Source organism: Xiphophorus couchianus, chromosome 23, assembly GCF_001444195.1.
Source record: "Xiphophorus couchianus chromosome 23, X_couchianus-1.0, whole genome shotgun sequence".
Lineage (NCBI taxonomy): Eukaryota > Metazoa > Chordata > Actinopteri > Cyprinodontiformes > Poeciliidae > Xiphophorus > Xiphophorus couchianus.
The window spans coordinates 15,223,905-15,244,975 of record NC_040250.1 but is presented as its reverse complement, the minus strand read 5'-3'; the positions used below and the strand labels follow the sequence as shown (position 1 = coordinate 15,244,975).

General features: G+C 39.8%; 1 protein-coding gene across 1 annotated transcript; it reads right to left on the bottom strand.

Annotated features, from left to right (window-relative positions):
* Window positions 1–251: 251 nt before the first annotated feature.
* clcf1 (cardiotrophin-like cytokine factor 1) lies at window positions 252–20,658 on the bottom strand. The gene is made up of 3 exons (XM_028009458.1): window positions 20,286–20,658; window positions 6,080–6,231; window positions 252–3,827 (listed from the first exon to the last, which is right to left on the bottom strand). The coding sequence occupies exons 1-3, from the start codon at window positions 20,305–20,307 to the stop codon at window positions 2,571–2,573; spliced, it is 1,431 nt and encodes a 476-aa protein (XP_027865259.1). The 5' UTR covers window positions 20,308–20,658; the 3' UTR covers window positions 252–2,570.
* Between the last annotated feature and the right edge of the window lie 413 nt (window positions 20,659–21,071).

The following is a 21,071-nucleotide window of genomic DNA, read 5'->3' as shown; positions in this document are numbered from 1 at the left end:
CGTGAGATAGTTGGACGAGAAAGGAAAGTAAAATAGGAGGTGGGATGGTGCAACTAGGAGACGGGAAGGGAAAGATGAAAAGAAAAAGGTCGTAAATTTTCGCAAGGACAGACGAATAAAACCTCTGCTAACCCCCCTGCCCCTCCTTTTTCAACCACAAATGGGAACTAAGCTTTGTTTTTCAGAAAACGCCCAGACCTCAGAGTCCAGTTCTCTCATTTACTGCATCCCAAATGACCAATGACACCACGCTGTGTACAAAACCTAGTATTTATTCTCTCTAAAGTTACAATACAGTATTATCACACAAGGAAAAATAAATAAACATTTTTGTTCAATAAATAATGGCAATATGATCCATAACCTTTGGCCATAACAGCACACATTTCAAACACATGACGACAAATTTATTCTGAAAACAAAATGTTTTAACTTGCTTGGAGGGAAAGCTGACTGGTTTGAGTTTAGGAATGTGAAGCCAACTTACAGCTTTACTTCAACATTTTGAAAAGTGAATATCAGAGTGGTGAGCATGTCTTGAACTTGCTGTCATAACACCTGGCACAAGCATGTGTCTTAAGTGATCCAGTCTGAAGGCTAGTTGAAGGCATAAGGCATTGAGTTCACTGATTTACTTCAGTTTTTCTTTCCAGCATATGGCTTAAATACTCCAGCTGTTAAACTCAGACGTGCCACGGGGCAAAATGAAGGACAAGTTATTTGAAACCCTTTATTTGTCTACATTTAAGCAATATCGCTACAATACTATGAGGTTAAAAATAAGCCAATTTAAGATATGTTTGATTAATAATATTTGCGTGTATTGATTGGGCGCATTGCTCTAAACATCTAACCACTTTAGTTGTTTTTTAGAAAGGAAGGTTATGTAAGATGCATGTTTATTTGTAAGAATAGAAGTTGAATGGTGAATTCATATTTATATTGAGTTTTCTTGTAATCTGTTTTTTAACTTTCCCCTTGAATAAACAAAACTTTTTGACAAGCTTTGTTTATTTAAGTTTCTTGACAGCTATCACTGCTTGCAGTTTCCCTAAGTAGGATCTAGTTAACACAATTTCACAAATTTTGCAGACTAGAGGAATGTGTCAGCCTTTGTTTGCAAATAGCTACAGATGCAATGACATATGCATATAGAAGCTTAACAGAAAGGAGAAAGCTAGACTAACACTCCATGTAGCTAATCAATTCAGTTAGCAGGTTCTGGTCCTGTAATGTATACACTTAGCTAAAATATAGATATTACAGTTTTTGATTTTAGTGTGTTTGTGTACATGTAGCATTTAAAAAAACCACATGCCAAATAAAACATTTGAAAGAGATTTTTGTTGTTTTTTTTTCATTTAAAAAAAATAGGCTAACAGCAGGAAATCGAAATCTTATTGAGTTTTCTGAAAATCTGGATTTAACTACTTATAAAAAAGTGCTAAGATGTAGTTTAACAAAGCTGATATGATGAAATTGTTTCATTTGAAATTTGGGGAAAATGTTTTTTTTAGAACAAAAAAAAAGAAGTTAATTTTATCAAAGCACAAACAAATATAATCTGAAAAAAACAAAAACAAAAAGGTCTGAACTTGTCTCTTAATATTAACCACTGTAGAAGTTAGCTACAGTGGTTAAATAGTCACTGGTTTCCCAATTAGGTTGGCCAAAAAAGAACTGCATTTATTTTATTTTTGATAAGATAAAAGTTATTGTAAGGGAAAGTGCCTCCACTAACTTAAAATATGATGCAGCAGGACTGCAAAAATATTTTAAGTTTTTATTTTTAGCCTCTAAAATTATACAGATTATAAAAAGTGGTGATATCTGAGTAGATTAAAGCTTAAGTTGTGAGCACCAAATCTAAAACAGAGACGAAATTTTGTTTCGCCACTCAGCTTGGACTGTATGTGTGGCTCTGTTGTGCGATTACGGTAAACTACAATTTCCTCAATAATTACTCAGCAATAACCTTCTGCTGGTTAGTATATGTGATCACTCCCTGACTCATGCCTTCTCTCTGCCTCAATCGTTCCTTTGGCCATTTTTCCTCCTCCTCTTGTCTTTTGCCCATTCATATTTTTTTTCCTTCTTCCTTTAAAGAAAGTGAATATTTGCTGATTCACACATGTGAGGTCACTGAATCAGCTTGTGCACAATGACTGCACTGTCTGTCTTGCTGCCGGTCACCAGGCCAGGCTGCGTTGCGTCTGTGTTGTTCAAGCCAAACAACCTACAGTGGTTTTTCTGTTGATTTATGAGCTGTGAAGTCCGGTAACTCAGACCCAGTCTCAGTGAGTTTATCTCAATAACCTCCAATGTGCGGTCAGAACAGTCTTGTCATGGCTTTGTGTGCTTTATGTTCCAGTAGCAGGAATGGTGACCAACCAAAAAAGTCCTTTATCCACTGGTTCCAGTACGGGATGAATGGATGTGTTCAGTATAGATGTGGTAATGTGCTTAGAGAGATCTTGGTTGCTTCCTCTCAGACTTTGTGAAAACAATAGATTTCCGTCTTGCTGTACTTTTATGAGTCTTTGTCTCCTTGTCTGGGCCACCTAAACGTCTCAGCCTCGGAGTCTCTTCTTGAGACGGTTGAAGTCCTTGGCCGATCTCCACAACCAGCTCTGCAGCTCTCGCAGGATCCAGAAGCCCTCCACCTTCCTTGCGAAATCGTTCATCGTTGGCCGAGCTGCCAGGAGTGACGAGGAGGTGGAGGGGGAGGAGGACGAAGAGGAGAGCAGTGGACTCAGAGGAGGAGAGAGAAGGGAGGTGCCCCTCTGTAGAGAAAGAGGGACAGGCTGGGGGAGCAGGGTGTGCTCCTCACCCACTCCAAACTGGTACAGGAGCGAGAGAGTGGAGAGAGGAGGTGGGAGGGTGGGGTAGAGAAGAGAGCGAGGGCGCCGTTGGTGCTGCTGGAAGGAGAAAGAAGAGGCCGAGTCCATATCTGTGTCCTTTTCTCCCTTTAAAACAAATCTGCTGTTTGTTTCTAAAATAAATCCGTCATCTCTGAGGGTGTCTCGGTGATCTGAGTTCAGACTGAAGCTGTACTGGTTGTTCGTTTCCTGATGGTTTATGGTTTCTCCAGAGCCCAGATACGACACTTCAACTCTGATTTTAGTCTCCCTGTTCTTTTCAACCTCATTCTCTTCTATACTCAACAATCTTCTCCTTCTGCCCCAGTTGTCCACCTCTTCCTTCAGCTCCTGCACCTCCTCTTGCTCTTCCCTCTCCTCTCTTCTCACTCGTTCTCCTCTTCCCTTCTCCCTCTGTCCACCACTCTGCCCCACAGCAGTGTTTGCCTCCGATTTCTTCCCCGTTCTCCCTCTTCTTCTATCCATCTGGTCGCCGTCTTCCCTCTCTCTGACCATCTTTATCCGACTTCTTCTCTGGCTGCCACGCTGACTGGACTCTGTTCTTGACCCATCTCTGGATCGGTACAGGCTCTGGCTCATGAGCGGAGCAGGCCGGTTGCTCCCCGCACCCCTCTGCGGGAACTGCAGCTCGCCAGCTGCAGCTTGAGGGGGGGACGAGTAACCGAGGGAGTTCATCAGTGCAGAAATGGAGCCCAGAAGTCCATCCAGACCGGTGCAGAAGTGCAGCAGGGATGTTTTGAGGGACGGGCAGAGAGTGGAGCGGGCCAGCTCTCTGACAGCAGCCAGCAGGATAGAGTAGGCCCTCTGGTTCTGTGCGAGTCGGGCTTGGTTCTCCAGGCCGTGCCACAGCTCCAGTCGGGTGGCGGCACTCGGAAGAGTCAGAGCCGTGCTGTTGGGCCGAGGAGGAGAGAAGTCTTTCTCATTGAACGGCGGGCCCAGATATGTCAGCTGGAGGAAAAGCAGAAAGAAAGAGATGATTAAAATATAAAGAAGACTATTAGAAACAGGGCTGCCTTCACAGTTAATCAATACATACAAACTGGAAATACACTAAGACAAGCAGAACAGCAGATTAAACAAAGCGACGAGTGACGATAACTTTGCAGTTTGACTTTGTTTTCTTTCCCAACAAAGTTACAAAACAGCTGGGTTAACCACAGTGTTTTGAATAAAAATCTGCCAGATTTGGATTAACAGAGCTCTGCTGACACATTCCCATATCTCAGCAAATTAATTAGAAAAATAAGGCTTCGTGAGGCAGGCTAGCAAAAACCTTTGGAGCATAAAAAAACATCATTTGAACACTTTGAACTGTTTTTTCTTCGCTTGAAAGTCAATGAAATCCTTCAATAACTAGGCTGCTGTGGGAATATTCTTCAAAACTCAGGAATAATAAAAAGAAAAGCAGCAGGTCAGCTGAGAAAAGGGGAAAATAATAAACCAAAATGGATTTTCTGTCTAATAAAAACAATGTCCTATTTGATTTTTGCCAAATCAGTGCTACTGCCAGGTCAAACAAAAGGAGAAGATTAATAGTTGATAAGTGACATAAATCAACAATAAATTTTTTTTTTTAAGTCTTCTGGATTTCAAGTAAAGCTAGAAGTGTCAAAATAATTTGATTTATCTGACTTACTTCAGTTTAAGCAAGAGGAAAGGATAAATGAAAAACAAATGTTTGGCTAAAATAAACTAACTTTTCTTAACAGTTTCTTTTCTGTCTCTCTCATCCCTGGAGAAGAGTCAAAGAACTGCATATAATTCTTTAAATTTAGGATCTCAGTACCCTAATACAATTATTTTAAACAAATGTTTGTTTTCAGGTTTAAAATAAAAAAAAAAAAATTTGCATATCTTCAGAAGGAAAACAATCCTCCAACATACCCAACAGTGAGCATAAGGAGCTTTTCCAAATATTCAGTCATTGTTTCCCAAATATCTCCTGGTTTCACCTAATCACATTCTTCCAGTTAAAGTTCTGGTAGAGTTTAGCAAACTTATATTTTCCTGTTTGTGAATGTAGGACAGGAAAGAAAAGTCTTTTTACTGACAAAATCATTCCGAAATGGTTTTTAAATAGCGCTGAATGGTTGTTATGGAGACTGAAGTTATATATTGACCCTTTGTCACTTAATCATTCGAGGCGCCATGACGGACGTCGGAAGTGAGGGACGGGAGTATTTTACAGAGCAACTAAAATTGTTTTCCCAAGTTGTTTTTGTCAGTTTATTCATAGCTTCTACTTGTTCGAGTCGAGCTAATTTGTCTGTGAACGTAACACACCTGATTAGGGAACCATAGACGGTCCTGTTAGACGAGATGCTAACCAGTTTGTTTTGTTTTTTTTCATACATGCTAGGCTACATGACGGTGCGGCATTGTTTCCATGGTTACTAATGGTTAGACGCATACCTTCCCCATAATGCAATATTTGATTTCTGATCATACTTACTTATAAAATTTAGGAACGTTAATCTTCTGAACTTGTAAAAAGTGCTCCCTGAAAATCCGCGATCACACTGAGGGCTAAGCAGTTATTACTACTGACAGAGCTGATCCATCACCGCCATATCTTTCCTCATTCAAAGTTATAAAATAACACGTTTGGTTTTCATCCTTGTCTTTCTCTGCAGCCGACCGCGCAGCACCCTGTGACCATTTTTACTGCTAAATCAACTTAATAAAAACGATATTAGACTACCAGATGTGCGGTTTTTTGATACGCTTTACAGGAGCGCACAGGTTGTTTTGACGTCCGTCATGGCGGAGTGGGCGAGGCTTCGACCAGAGTGACGTCACGTGCAAAGGGTCAGTATGACATTAGGTGAGTATCTTCTGTCTTGTAGCCATTCTATAACTTGTAAAGATCTGCATATGTTTTACTTGAATGTCATGTTTGTTTTTCCCATTTTGTAGAGAAAGGAGAAATAGACCTCTGTGTCACATCATATTTATACCTCAGGTAAACAAGAATCATTAATTAATTAATTGGCCTACTAATGAAAGGTTTCTGGACAGCCTGATCCACATTCAGAGGAAAGCGTACATTTTAGTAATCCTTTAGGCACATTTATTTTGTGGTTACCTGCCAGTAAGAGTGACTTTGTTAAATAAAAACAATTACATTTCAAGTTTCATGAAAAATTTGTATCTTAGTGTGTAACTATTTTGTATGAAAATAATCTCAAAGAATTACTCACATATACGTCTTTGATTTCCTTGAGCTGGTACTCCAGGTATTTGGTCAGCTCGTATGTGCTTTCGATCGAACTTCTCTCGCTGGCCAGGTTGTGGGAAGGATCCACGGCCGTTGCCACGGCAGCAGCCAGCAGCACCGCCAGCAGCTGACGGACTGTGGGGGGAAATCAAAAGAAAAAGGCTGATTAAAACTCCGGCAATTAGAGATGCTTCTATAATGACGTGCATGTCTTAGGTGTCCAAATGTTAGCACGCACATCAGAGTTATTTGTTTTAAAAACAAAGAGGCAGAATTTATTTCAGCTATTATTTTCTCACATGTTTTGAGATTATTTATATTGGAAACCGAGTTTTGTAATACATCTACTGACTAAATTGACAGAAATAACATTCAGCAGCGGTTTCCAGACTTCACCATAACCCTGTTTGTTGGAATTGTAAAAAATATTCAGGTTTATTTCATTGCCTGTGTGGCGACGACTTTAACCCGGTTGCACCCTGCCGGGGTCAGAGTTATCCGACACTGCCAATGAAACCTTTTCCGTTTCCAATCTCGTTTTAGAGGTCTCTGGCTGCTGGAGGTTTATTCTGGCTTTAAATAAAACCTTGCTTAATAGCTCTAGGCAGTAAAACAAATGTCTCCTATGTTCAAGGTTCACACAAAAGCTCACACGTATGTTCATTCCTGACCAAAATCCCCCAAAAACAAAGACATGTGGCTTTCTTTACCATCACAAACATTAAGGTGTTTGCATCGGTTTGTCGTCTTGTCTTGTTTAGGTTTTAGCTTGTTTGTATAGCTGCTTTAGGTTACATGTGAGTGTTTGCTAGAATGTTTGCTAGAATGTTTGCAGACGACATCATATACGTGGATTAGCATTACATTGCTGTGATTGTATACAGTGATGTTATGTGTGTTTGAGGAAAAGAGAGACAACGGGGCGATCAGAGGAAGTGGGGGGTAGCAACACTGAAACCTTTCAGAGCCCAAATCTCTGGTTTCAAACAGAGAAAATTGGAGCTGAAAGCGTGATTGTTCGACAGTACGGTACTACATGTACGTCCGTCTCCCGTTTTTTTGTTGCACTCTTTGGATGCTTTCACCTTTTTCCCTGCTAAATTTCTCCAAACACAACACTTTTTCCTCCTCCTGCACTCCGTCATCCTTTCCCATCCTCTTGGCGCTCCCTTTCATCCTGTCGTTGCCCAGACAGAAAGTCGTGATTCATTCTCCTAAAACATGCTGCTGTTCATTAGGTGTGAAAAGTGCATTGCACAATATTTCTCTCTGGCGCTCAGTCAGCCTCCATCCAGCTCAGACACACCTCAGTCGGCCCTCCTGTTGCCCCGCCAATTCAATCCCTTTCTCCTTTTAAATTAGTCACAGTGTACTTAAGCCTTCCTCCCTTTTCCTCCAGAGTTTCTCCTCTGTCTCCTTTCTGCCTCAGGTTAGAAAAAAAGAAAAAACTGCAACCAATTAACCCTGATTAGCTCTCCTGCTCCCTCCCTTTTGTTCCTGTCATCCTCCACGATGGACCCCACAAGAAGAACGAGAGACCTAAAGTGAAATCGCTCTGACATATTTCAAAACATTTAGCTTTAACACGCTGTTGGGCCCGATGAATGGAGAAATGACCTTAAACAGCCAACGCGTTTTCCCTGTGACTCAGCCGTATCGGTGCCCACTCCCAAACAGGGTTGGGTAGAAACTCACTGTTCTTATGTATGCTATACTACTCAACGGACAAAAATGTACAGCCCTTTGTACAAACCTTTCCACTGTAGCGCTGTTTGTATGTTTAGGGTTGTTGTCCTGCTGGAAGGTGAAACTCCACCGCTGTCTAAAGTTTTCTGTCTTTCCATTCACTCTGAACGCTGTCGCTATTGAACAAAACCATTCCCACAGCATGATGTTTCCACCAAAATATTTCACGGCTCGCTTCTTTACAAAATAGTCGGTTAGGTGGAAAGCTGTTTTCAAGATTTGGCATATATTTAGGCCACACATGAATTTGTATCAATCCACTGTAGCTCAGGCTTTATGCTTAGGATCATCGTCCTGCTGGAAGGCTTTTGCAGCCTCTTACAGTTCTTTTTATCCTGTTTTAGCTCCTTTCATCTTCCATCAGCTCTGATCAGCTCTTCTTACCCCGTTAAAGAAATGCTGACGTTCCCACCATTGTGAGCCAAAGTGGGGATGTGGAACAAAATTCAGTTTTGGTCTCATCTTAGTAGAAAACTGTCTTTAAAGGGGATTGGGAGGAGTAGGGTGTGTGTGGAGTCATGCAAAATCTACTTTTTTGCTCTTTGTATCATGCTATGTTGACTCAAAATCAAATTTCTTTTAAGTTGTTTTTATTGTGCCTGGAAAACACATACTACCCTCTTTCATCGTCTTCTGATAAACTGCCAAATATACTTCTTTCAGCAACAGCCTTGGGCCAAATTTGTGAACTGCATAACTAATAGATGTCTTGTCAACATGATCTCCAACCTGAGCTTTGGATCTGTAGCTCCTACAGAGTTACCAACGCTCTCTTGGCTTCTTCCCAGTTTCATGTTGTTCTTGTCCAGCCTGTGTACTTTTGCAAGGCTCTGCATTTAAAGAAGAAAACACATTTTTTGTTTAATATGCTACAAACGGAGCCGGGGAAATAATTAGAAAGAGAACAAATTGGGAGCATAAATCCTCTTGTTACAAATTGCGATAATAAAGACTAAGTCACTGTGATGACACATACAGGTAAAAGCCAGTAAATTAGAATATTTTGAAAAACTTGATTTATTACAGTAATTGCATTCAAAAGGTGTAACTTGTACATTATATTTATTCATTGCACACAGACTGATGCATTCAAATGTTTATTTCATTTAATTTTGATGATTTGAAGTGGCAACAAATGAAAATCCAAAATTCCGTGTGTCACAAAATTAGAATATTACTTAAGGCTAATACAAAAAAGGGATTTTTTAGAAATGTTGGCCAACTGAAAAGTATGAAAATGAAAAATATGAGCATGTACAATACTCAATACTTGGTTGGAGCTCCTTTTGCCTCAATTACTGCATTAATGCGGCGTGGCATGGAGTCGATGAGTTTCTGGCACTGCTCAGGTGTTATGAGAGCCCAGGTTGCTCTAATAATGTGGCCTTCAACTCTTCTGCGTTTTTGGGTCTGGCATTCTGCATCTTCCTTTTCACAATACCCCACAGATTTTCTATGGGGCTAAGGTCAGGGGAGTTGGCTGGCCAATTTAGAACAGAAATACCATGGTCCGTAAACCAGGCACGGGTAGATTTTGCGCTGTGTGCAGGCGCCAAGTCCTGTTGGAACCTGAAATCTCCATCTCCATAGAGCAGGTCAGCAGCAGGAAGCATGAAGTGCTCTAAAACTTGCTGGTAGACGGCTGCGTTGACCCTGGATCTCAGGAAACAGAGTGGACCGACACCAGCAGATGACATGGCACCCCAAACCATCACTGATGGTGGAAACTTTACACTAGACTTCAGGCAACGTGGATCCTGTGCCTCTCCTGTCTTCCTCCAGACTCTGGGACCTCGATTTCCAAAGGAAATGCAAAATTTGCTTTCGTCAGAAAACATGACTTTGGATCACTCAGCAGCAGTCCAGCTCTTTTTTTCCTTAGCCCAGGTGAGACGTTTTTCGCGCTGTTTCTTGGTCAACAGTGGCTTGACACGAGGTATGCGGCAGTTGAAACCCATGTCTTTCAAGCGTCTCTTGGTGGTGGATCTTGAAGCACTGACTCCAGCAGCTGTCCACTCCTTGTGAATCTCCCCCACATTTTTGAATGGGTTTTTTTTCACAATCTTGACTAGGGCGTGGTGATCCCTATCGCTTGTACACTTTTTCTGACCACAGTTTTTCCTTCCCTTTGCCTCTCTATTAATGTGTTTGGACACAGAGCTCTGAGAACAGCCAGCCTCTTCAGCAATAACCTTTTGTGTCTTTCCCTCCTTGTGCAATGTGTCGATGGTCGCCTTTTGGACAGCTGTCAAATCTGAAGTCTTCCCCATGTTTGTGTAGGCTTCAGAACTGGACTGAGAGACCATTTAAAGCCCTTTGCAGGTGTTTTGAGTTAATCAGCTGATTAGTTTGTGGCACCAGGTGTCTTCAAAATTTAACCCTTACACAATATTCTAATTTTGTGACACACGGAATTTTGGATTTTCATTTGTTGCCACTTCAAATCATCAAAATTAAATGAAATAAACATTTGAATGCATCAGTCTGTGTGCAATGAATAAATATGATGTACAAGTTACACCTTTTGAATGCAATTACTGAAATAAATCAAGTTTTTCAAAATATTCTAATTTACTGGCTTTTACCTGTATTTCCCAAGATATCTCAACCCACCCAGCAGGCTAAACCTCACTTCAAAACATATTTGCCAAATGAACTTTCCTGGAAGATTGAATGACAGATTGGGAAGTTGGCAGTTTCAAATTAAATCAAGATTAGAAACGCCTGTCGCTGTGCTGACATGGACAAAACCTGAACAAACAACTCCCTAACTGCTCGTCTCAAGGCAATGTAGCTGCTAATGTTTCCGCTACCTGCTAACCTTCAGTTGTTGATAGCATAAAAAAAAAAAATCCTCCCCCAGACTATTATCTAAATTACTGAGGTCTAGCCAAGTAGCAGCTCCCGCATGTTCCCACACAGACACACACCTCGAAATCAGTCAACCAGGCCAGCATCTGCCAACAAAACCTCCTCCGTTCTCCCTAACTGCAAAAGCCTCATCACCTGTCAGATGCAATGCGCATCTTTCAGCTGCACATTAGCAGCTCCTGGTGCCGCAGAGCATCCTGAATTACCCCCCAGAACTCACCACAGCACCAGTGACTCAGTAAACAGCCCTAGAAGTAAGTAGGTTGCATTAAAAAGGGTATAAACAGGTAGCAAAGAAAATGAGTCCCGGGGAGAGGAAGGAATAGCACTCCTGGTAAAAATAAGCCCAAACTACTGCTAGTGGCTCCCTTTGTCTGCCACCACATGCTCAGGAGATGATTGCCAGACGTGAAAGGCTCTTGTTGTTTTGATTGAGCTCTGACATGTATGAAGGCAACCTTTGCTGCAGCTGAAAACAATCTCTCTTTGTACGAGTAAACTGAGATAATTCAGACTCCGAGCTGTTTTGTTGTTATATAATATTAGATTGAGTAACTACAGTACAGTCGGCATATCGGCTGACTTCAAGGAGAGCCCTGCGGGTTCGAGGCCGACTCCGTGTACCTGGCAGTGGAAGCACACTCCACAGGGCAGGGATGAAACCAGAACATTCTCAGTGGGAGGATTGCATTACAGCAACACCGGGGTTCCCTCCAATGGCTGACCATGACCCGCATCTGTGCATCCTACAGCAGATGCACATACATATCTGAGCTGCACACACACACACACACACACACACATGGGAGCACTGTTATTCACAGCACATCATATTTTTGTCTTTGGTTGATTCTCTGGTGTAATGTCAGATGTGGCACTCTGGAATCTGGCTGCCATCTGCAGAGCAGACCAAAAAAGCGGAACATGCACAGCTTCTGAGCCCCAAATAGGTTTAAATTAAACACCAACCGAGGGTCAGAGGTCAGAGTTGAAGTTTAGGGCATAAGGATAAGTTTTGGGGCAAAACGATCCTCGTAAGGGCGGGATACTTTACAACCCAGACGGTGTTTTGGTAAACCAGTGACCTGGTGTTTGTGGATGTTGTACCACTTCCATCTGAGAGCGCTGGTATGTCATCTTTCACAACATGCACCACCATTTGAGGTTTCAAACAAGCACTTAAAGAGAATTTGGTACGGTGGGAAAACCATGCGCAAGTAAATGTAACCGGTCTGCTCCAGGAAAAAGTGGCTGCCAAAAAAGGTTGCCTTCCATCACTCTAACCACTTGAAAGCGCTCCCAAGCAGAGAGAAAACATAATGTACGTGCACAGAAGATGTTGTTAATCAGGCTGAAATTTATGTTTATTGTTTCCCATGTGACATTGATTAGGAAGGCTAAAGTAGATTGTCATGATCTGGGTATAAATTTGGAGACTGGATTTAACCGTAAACGAGCCCAAGCTGTGTTTTCCAGACTTAAATTTGCTACATGCTTTGACTCTGTTGCTGCAGAGGAGCTGCAGCGGAGAACAAAACCAGGTAATATTAGTTACAGTGAAACCAGATATTTACATACACTAAAAAGACACATAACCTTCTTTCTCACTATCTGACATCAAGTCAGACTAAACATTTTGGTTTAGGTCAAACAGGATTAGCAAAATTATTTAGATTTCCTAAATGCCAGGATATGAACAAGGTATTAGAGATTTACATGCACTAAGATTACTATGCATTAAAATAATTGTTGATAGGTTAATTCACAATATTTAAGTTAAATCAAGGCACACATGTGGATGTTTATTAGAAAAACACCTCAAACATACAGCTTCTTTGAGTGACTTTAAAAGCATTCTCAGGATGTAATAATTTTGCAAGTCCAATCCCATCTATGAAGTAGAGTGGTGGCTGCATTATGTTGTGGGCTGTTTTGCTGCAGAATTAACTGGTGAATTTCACAAATTAAATGACATCACAAGGAAAGGGAATCCAAAATGTTTGACCCAAGTTACACAGATTAAAAGACAATTTTAACCAACATTAAGAAAATTCATGTAACGTTCTGAATTTAAATACATTTTTTAAAAATCTATAGTTCTCTGATTATTCGGCTATTTAACAAAAAATGTAAAAAATAGGTAACTAACTGACCTACAACAGGAAAAGTAGAGTCTGATTTAATGTCTCAAAGTAAAAAGAAAGTCTTTTTATAAGTTGTACTAAAAAAAAATCCATTCTGCAAAGTTCCCATTCAACTCACTAATAAAAACGAATAAATTCACTTATGGTGCATTACTTTTAATGTGCTTCCACCCACTCACACTCGACAGGAGAAATGTAAAACTCCATAAAATGTTCTCATGACAGACTGAAATCATATTACAGTGAAAAAAAAAACACTCTAACTTTAAATTTCAGCCTGTAAGAGATTTGAAGTCAGACACATAAGAAATATTTAACAGTCTGAGGGAAGCAATACGTTTTTGGGAAGATGTTTAATTTTACTTTGAATCTGTGGAAATTGCGAATAAATAAGTAATTGAACTACGTAATCAAATATTTTGTATATAGATTTATTAAAGTAACTATTGAGCCACATAAATCATAAAATGTTTTAGTGAAGACAGAAAATAAATTCAAACAAGAGCAATCATTATTTTTGACTATATCTAAAAAAAAAATGCTAGAAAATAAAAGACTCATAGTAAAATGAAACATGGCTAAAAATGCAACCGGTCCATATTATAGAGGTGAAAAAGACTCAGAAATGTCAGTGTCAAACACACACCAACAAAAGATTAAGCAATGGAAACACGATTAGGAGCAGTAGTGTTTTAAAAGCTGGGATTGTGTTGAATCTACAGTTGCACAACCTGCTTGCTGAAAACCTGCTGTAAAACATATTTTGCACTAACGGCATGAGCCAAAAATGTGATGAAAGGGCAAATAATAATAATTTATTATAACAATAAATGAGGAAAATCCAAATGAATCCCTTTTCTACTGTTTAAACACTTGACCTGACAAAACAAAGATCCAAGTCAGATTGAAATGTTCAGACTATAAAATATTACTCCTACTGTGGAGATCACGAATGCCTTTCTCTGCTCCTTTACAGCCCTGCAGTATTATCCTTTCATGTCTGCGTAACAGCTTGTTTTCATTCATATCTTAAGTTTAATATACAATTGACCAAAGTTTTATCAGTCCTCTTTACTCAGCCATCTTATTCAAAATAAGTTAAGACGATATCAAGTATAAACCTACTGCCTGAAAAGATTAGCTGCTATAACATTAATATTAACTCTATTTAATGTTTATTGACTTTCGTTCAGCAAGCGTCTTAATAAAAAAAACCTCAGCCCACACGGCAACAGCGAGACTAAAAAAGTGTGGGTAACGATGGAAAACACAAAGAAAGGAGACAAAACTGCAGTAAAATAAATCTAAACCACAGCGAAAATCGGCATAATTTTATTCAGAACCGTATCAAACCATCTGCACAGCAAAGCCATGGTCACAACTTCCACCCTCAGAGGCAATTAACCCCAGAAATTGTGTTTCTAAGCTACAGACGCAAATTAGCTCCAGCTTACTTTTTTTTGTAGACCCAATAAATAAAAACATGGGTTATTTACAAACATATCAGCGGCATTGCACTACTTTTTTTTTTAAACATGCTTCTGTCCTGCCTGTTAGATTTAATATTCTGCTAAATAAGTCAGGTTATTGGTGAGTGGTAGAAATGAGGAAAATGTGTTAGTTAAAATATTTGGCATTTTCCACCCATGGGTCTTTGATAGTCATCTTTAACTGATGTACATACTGCGCAAACTGCCTGAGTCATTCATCCCACGTTCACCTCATATTTAGCCTGCAAGGAGTTTGACTTTTCTCATGCCTGCATGAGTCATAGGTCAGAGTTAAGTGCCTTAGCAAACAAACCAAAACATTGGAAAATCATCAGTAGGTCTGAAAATTACGATTGAAAATGAGTGAAAAGCAGCCAAAGTTCATGGGAGAAAAATACTGGTGAAGATAAATTGATTACAAGGACGTTTGGCTGCTTCAAACTAAAATATTTTTTTAAAATCGATGGAAATTTAGCATTTAAATTCTTATACAGAAAGCAAGCTTATTATGTTCTGCCACATGTGTTTACTAAATATTTCAGTGCACACATAAAAATGTTTTTTATGTCTTTTTTTTTAAATATAAAACACCCATCCTCTATCCCGATTTGCATAATTACTGTCATGCGGCTAACGTGGCAGCTGGAGGCTCCTTCTGCCTCTGGGAACAACTCATCACAGCCAAACTTAGTCAAGCTGCTTCATTTTCCACATATCTGTTAATAGATTACAGTCATTTTATAACTTGGTGATTTTTTTTTTGTCTATCACATCACTTTCCTGAATGCTGAACAATAAGAGGCAAAGAGACGGATGAGGACGCTGATGTGAGGGGACAGAGGCACAGGCGAAAAGGACAGACACATGTGGGCTTGGGGTCATTGTTGTGTGTCTGTGTACAGTTAAAGGCCAGATTTATGTGCAGCCTGTCCTCAATCAAGCGTGTACATTCCTTTGCTAACTCAACACACACACACAAGCATCCAAAGTGTGCACTGTGCCGCAAATCCATGTATCCAAAGGCATCGCTGCACCTAAAACGCATCTAAAAATGGACATACAAGCACTAATCCATGTACTTTTCCCTTCTTTTCTCTCTGGAGATTTCTTTGTCGGCGTTTGCTCATAAAACCCCTAACAATGGAGACACTCAGAAACATCAGTGACCCAAAACAAGCGCAACAGAAAACAGTCCAATAAAAGAGATCCTATAAAAATTATGTTTATTCCCAGAAACTCCATTTCTTAGTGTCGTAAATGCCACATCCTCTGCTTTGTTTCTTCTCTCGCCTTGTTGTCTCTCCTGCTTCACCTTATAAGCTAATCTTTTTTTCTTTTTTTTAAAAATCTGAACATTCCTGTTGCTTCATTTTTTTATTGCTGTGTTTGGTTTCAATTTCATTGTCGCCTCATTCGTCTCAGTCTTTTCTCCAAATCCGCCTTAGACATCAGACTCTCCTCCTCTTCCCTTGCTTAGACCGCCTTGTTTTGTAAGTGGCCTCTCCAAATTTTCTACATCAATGTCAATAATTCCACTCTTCTAGGTTTTGGGTCCAATTTACTTAAATATATTAGATTAATTAATTGACCAATGGAAGTTACTGTAAAGTCTATGTGTGTATGGCTCTGTTGGACAAGAAACTTGAGATGTGCTGTCTTTGGGTTTCAAATGTTATTTTCTTTTGCTAATGAAAATCTACAAAGTGTTGCATGCGTTTGCATTTAAACATCCTTTACTTTGATGGCCCAAAATAAAATCTAGTGCAAGCAGTTGTCTGCAGAAGGCACGCAATTATCACACGATATCTGATATATTAGGATCTTTAACAGATCTGACTTTTTCGCTTTTTGTCCTGAGATCTCTATCACAAATTTCAACATGAACAAAGTCAGGCAAAATTGTAATGTGGGACAAAAGTGATGAATGCTAAACCAAATAACTTTATGTCGCTATGACACTTGGCGGTAGCAACATCATGCTCTGTAGAAGCTTTTCCAGCAGGACAATAACCCTGAGCATACAGCCAAACTTTTAAAAACACATAACTTTCCTTCCAACTCACATCTATCCTTTGTATTGGTCTAACAAAAAATAAAAAATAATTAAAATTCACCCACGTTTGTGGTCGCAACACAACAAAATGAGAAAACCTTCAATGAACATAAAAACTTCTCTAAGGCGCCCTACCTGCTGCTTATGTTTTTTGAAATTTGCAGCTTCTTGGAGGTTTTGGGTGCCAAAACTAAAAGCCACAAGTTGCATTCTTGGAAGTTCTCTGTTTCAAAATGTGTTTATAACAGAAATAGTTTCCTTATGATGCTCTGTCTGCCTTTTTTTCTACTTGTAGATGTTGTTTTGTAAGCTCTGTTTACACCAAGATTATAATTCATCTACTCTCAAAAAAGCTTTACATGTCAGCAATTGAAAAAAAAAAGTAATTTTACAATATTTACTGTTTTCATCAAAAAGGCAAGCTAACAAACTTGGTTTTCTTGCACAAAAATAAAGTCAGTTCAACACTAACTCATTCCAAAAACAAGAACTCAAGATTGACTTTAAATTGTTTCATTTTCATTAGATTCCATGTTAGCATTTATTTTCCCAGGTAAATGTTTTCCCAAAAATACAAATACATTATTAAAAATTAAATACCAAGTGCTGAGACGTTAGTCTCCATTGGTTTTTGCTGCTGCACACCTGCAGTCAAACTGCACGACATTTAATCAGTACTGTTTCAGATGACGTTCGTGTTTTGAAGCTTCAGTGAGTCTGGATCAAACATGTGAAATGTGAAGGATTGCAATGTGGTTCCTTAAAACGCTGAACAGTAGAAACCTAAACTGAACTGCTGCTAAGTGAAATAGTTCTTCTGATACGAGTTGCTATTGGATTTTAAAGCTACCAGCTGCGCTTCTCGGTAAAATGAAGCCAGCTCACATTAGACACCATCTTTAAAACATTTCATGTTTTCCATTTATTTTGCTCTCAGTTGTAAACCAATAATTACTCCAGATCAAATCTACCCTGCAAAAGAAAAGAAGTTTCCATGAACACATTCTCCCAGTGTCATCACAAAAGACATATTCAGAGTTCCTTTGAGCACATTTATATTTTCCCCCCTTTTTTTATTTACTTTTTTAATCCAATCCTTTCTTCAAGTGGGTTTACTTGTAATCTGTACATCTGTGGCAAAACTTTTGAGACGTACGTATAAGGACACTGCCTGGGTTTGTCAAATATTTGGAAAATATAAAACATGGAATTCGCTTGACTTCAGTGAAAGTTAGAAGGGAGTTTATTAAATCCTGTTGATCATCTCGATTCTTGTACCTGTTGTACACGAAGCAGATTTTCTCTACAGCCTTGTATTTTGTGAAATCCTGCAGTGGGAATCCATACTTCAGTATACAGGTGTGATTTTATAACAAATGTGTTTTTAAGAGAAAAAAATGTACGACTTCATAGAGAGCCAAATTTACAGCTATTGGGGGCTCTGGGCTGGAGCCAGTTTCAGTCCCATATCTACAAATTATTATAATTTTTTTGTCCTACAATACTGCACCGTGATAGGTAGGCTTGCACATCAGCTGGTAAGAATTGATGCATGGTTTGTTTAAAATGTCCCCTGGCAGATCTTCATGAAATGTTTGTAAAATAAGCATTCATAAAAAAATAACTAGATAAATCTTTGCTTCCCCAACACGCTGGGCCCTGGGCTGCTGCCCTTGTACGTGTAACTTTGTGTTATTTTGGACAGGTTGTTGAGATTATTCGGAGAAACAGTTCAGTTCAGTCTCTAAATCTTTGTGGACTAAGTTGAAATGCAGAATAAAACCTTTAGGGATTTGGACTCGCGGAGAAAACAAGGAACATATTGTCTGCTGTATCATTGTCAGGCTGAATTTTACACTTCTGTGTGCTAAGTGTGATTTATTTGAGTTTTTTCTCTCAGTTGTGTTTTTATGTTCAGAACCTTACGCTCAAAATGTACCAGCTGGAGAATAAAAGAACTAACTGTGTATGATTTAAGAAAACATTTTAATTGGTTTTGTGATGGGAACTTTTCAGGTTTTGGGGAGGAAAGGACATGTTAGAGTCTGGTAGGATAGAGGGGGAGGAGGGAGAGGAAAAGGTGGAGGGGAGGGAGAGTTTTCTGAAGCGAGGGGCCATGTTAATTTGGGAAAAATGTAAACAGCATGTGTAACTGTTCAAAGCGTGACCGACTCATTTTATATCAGCCCCCCCTCCCCTCGCCTCCCCTCCCCTCTGGGTGCTCCTAACTTCTGTCAATCTGCACTGCATTAACCCCTCTGCAGCCAGTTTCCCCTCTCCTTTTATCTGTTTCTCCTTCCTGTCCTTCACACACACACACACACACAAACGTAACCTCTTCGCCACAAACCTTCCTGACTTCTTGTATGCACCGTGAAGAATTGGCTTGAGCGAATCAGAAGATGTGAAGGAGTTCAGTTTATCCTCCCTTTTTTTCCACATCTCCCTCTGTCTCTCCTGCTTCCTTTGTTTCCTCTGATTGGAGCTCCCTGATCCAAGACACACTAAAGGTTTTATCTGAAACACACCGAGTCTAATGCAAGCCTCCATGCAGTTTTTTTTTTCTTTCTTTTTTGTCTTTTGACAGTGTGAGAGTGTGTTCTGCAGCATCAGGCAGGAAAGGAGCTGTGTGGAGTCAGACACGGTTGAACCTGGAGAGATTAATGCTCTGAGAGTCAAAGGCAATGTCTTATTGTGTATTTATTTGCTCTGCGTGTCAAGGGAAGCAGCTTAGCTTTATATTTATTATCCTTTAAAAGTTCTACTGAATTTGCTGATAGTTTAATATTCTCCACTTTCTGGCTACCCAGACTGGTCAAAGGATGAAGGTAGAAAAGAGAAAATGATTTTCCCACAGATTCTCCTTCTGTCTTTCTTTCATTTCCTTTTTTTTTAACATTTTCCTTCCTTTTATAGACGAGGAGAAGCAGCCAGGCCAGTCATCCCAAGAGGAAACACTATGTGTGTGTGTGTGCGGGGGCGTGTGGGGGTGTGTGTGTGTGTCCTCCCACACCCTGACTAAAGTGAATCATGTACTTTCTCATATCAGTGACAGTTAACTAGACAGGGGGATCTGGCTGCTCTGACCCCCTTCAACCTTGTCACACATTCAGCTTTTAACTTTTGCTTTTTTCTCCGTCGTTTTACGCTCACAATTTTCAACCTGAACACATTTTTTTTATTTGTAATGAATTTGTTCAGTGTTTGATTGAATTTTTGTTCTGTATCAGGTTTTGGCAGTGGTGCCACCTGTCTACACCTGACATTGATTATTTTATTTTAATACTTAATAAATTGATATTTATGTAAGACGGATGAGTGCACGAGTATTTATTTATAAATCAAGTGTGCTACTCCCCAACTTTAGTACTTCACACTCATCTAGCCATCTCTTTTTATGAATTATTTATTAATTTCTTTGCCGTTTTATTTTTTGCATTGTTCAATCATAGTTTACTATATAAAAAAGGTCTGTAAATAATTCCAATATAACAGACTTATGTTAGAAAACAGAGCTGCTGTTGTATTCGTAGCCAGTGAATTTTGTGGTGGCGTTAAATTGAACAAACATGCTCTACCAAATCATCTTGTGTTTTTAAGATTTGTTTTCATTTGACCAACATTTTAAGTCCTTTCATTGCAACATGAATAAACAAAGTCTTTAGATTCTACTATGACGTTTGGTTTTGATGTGCCCCCCAACCCATGGACACCCCTGACAGTATTTACCGGAGACGCCCCTGCATTTAAGGCCAATTTGCAAGTCATTAATTTTTGGGGGGGAGGACGTGGGAGGGGGATAAATAAGTCAAACATTTTTGAAGAGTTCAACTGACATCACAGTTGCTTTTACAGCTTATAAAAATCAAATGCTAATGGTCTTACCTCTACAAAAGCTGCTCATCATCTCCAGCTCTGTTTATTCCGTTGTTGAGGGTAAAAAAAAAAAAAAAAAATCAAAGAAATTTTCTTGACGTCTTGGCTCAACTTTCTGAGAGGGGAAAACAAACGGAGATAAGTCAACAGGTGATGTCCTCCCTCCGTCTTTAGATGCGTGTTTTCCTGAAATAAAAAAAATCAACACGTCATATGATGAGTCTAACGCAGGGCTTTCTCGCTGACTTGTGTGGTCCGTGTGACAGACTGCATGACGGCGGAGCCTTTTTGTAGCCTTTTCCTCCTCCTCTTTTTCTCCCATTCCTGCCCTCCTTTTCCATCCTTGTCTCCTCTTCTTCCCTCGTTATCCTCTCCCTCCTCCTTCCTCGGTGATTCACCGGGGTTGACGCACCGCTTGACAGAGCCGCTCAACCACCGGACTTGTCACAACTCATTCCTGCCTCTCATCCGCTCGTCATCCCGGCGAACACAACCTGCCTGCGGTCGTTTGATCTTTTAATCCGCGGCGCTTTAATAAGGAGACGGGTCCGCCTGGATCAGCTGACCGCGGGCCAGGAGGACCGGGCAAACCCAACAGCGCAGGAAGCAAGTCATTACTGCGATGCCCTCGCTAAATTATATGTAGTCGTTCTCGTGTGGATTTCATTTCACCAAAGATTTTGAGGCAAATGCCATTTATTTATTTATTTATTCATAATGGTGGCAATAAAAAATGACTTTAAAATGCACAGTGGGTGAAGTCGTGTTACAACAAAACAACTGAAATTACTATAA

Bases quoted from the DNA above. Each gene is read 5' to 3' on its own strand.
- clcf1 (XM_028009458.1), bottom strand. From the start codon at position 20,307: ATGATGAGCAGCTTTTGTAGAG. The intron at 6,232-20,285 runs GTAAGACCATTA...TTCCCCCCACAG, and splicing joins GATGAGCAGCTTTTGTAGAG to TCCGTCAGCTGCTGGCGGTG. The intron at 3,828-6,079 runs GTGAGTAATTCT...CTTTTCCTCCAG, and splicing joins AGGAAATCAAAGACGTATAT to CTGACATATCTGGGCCCGCC.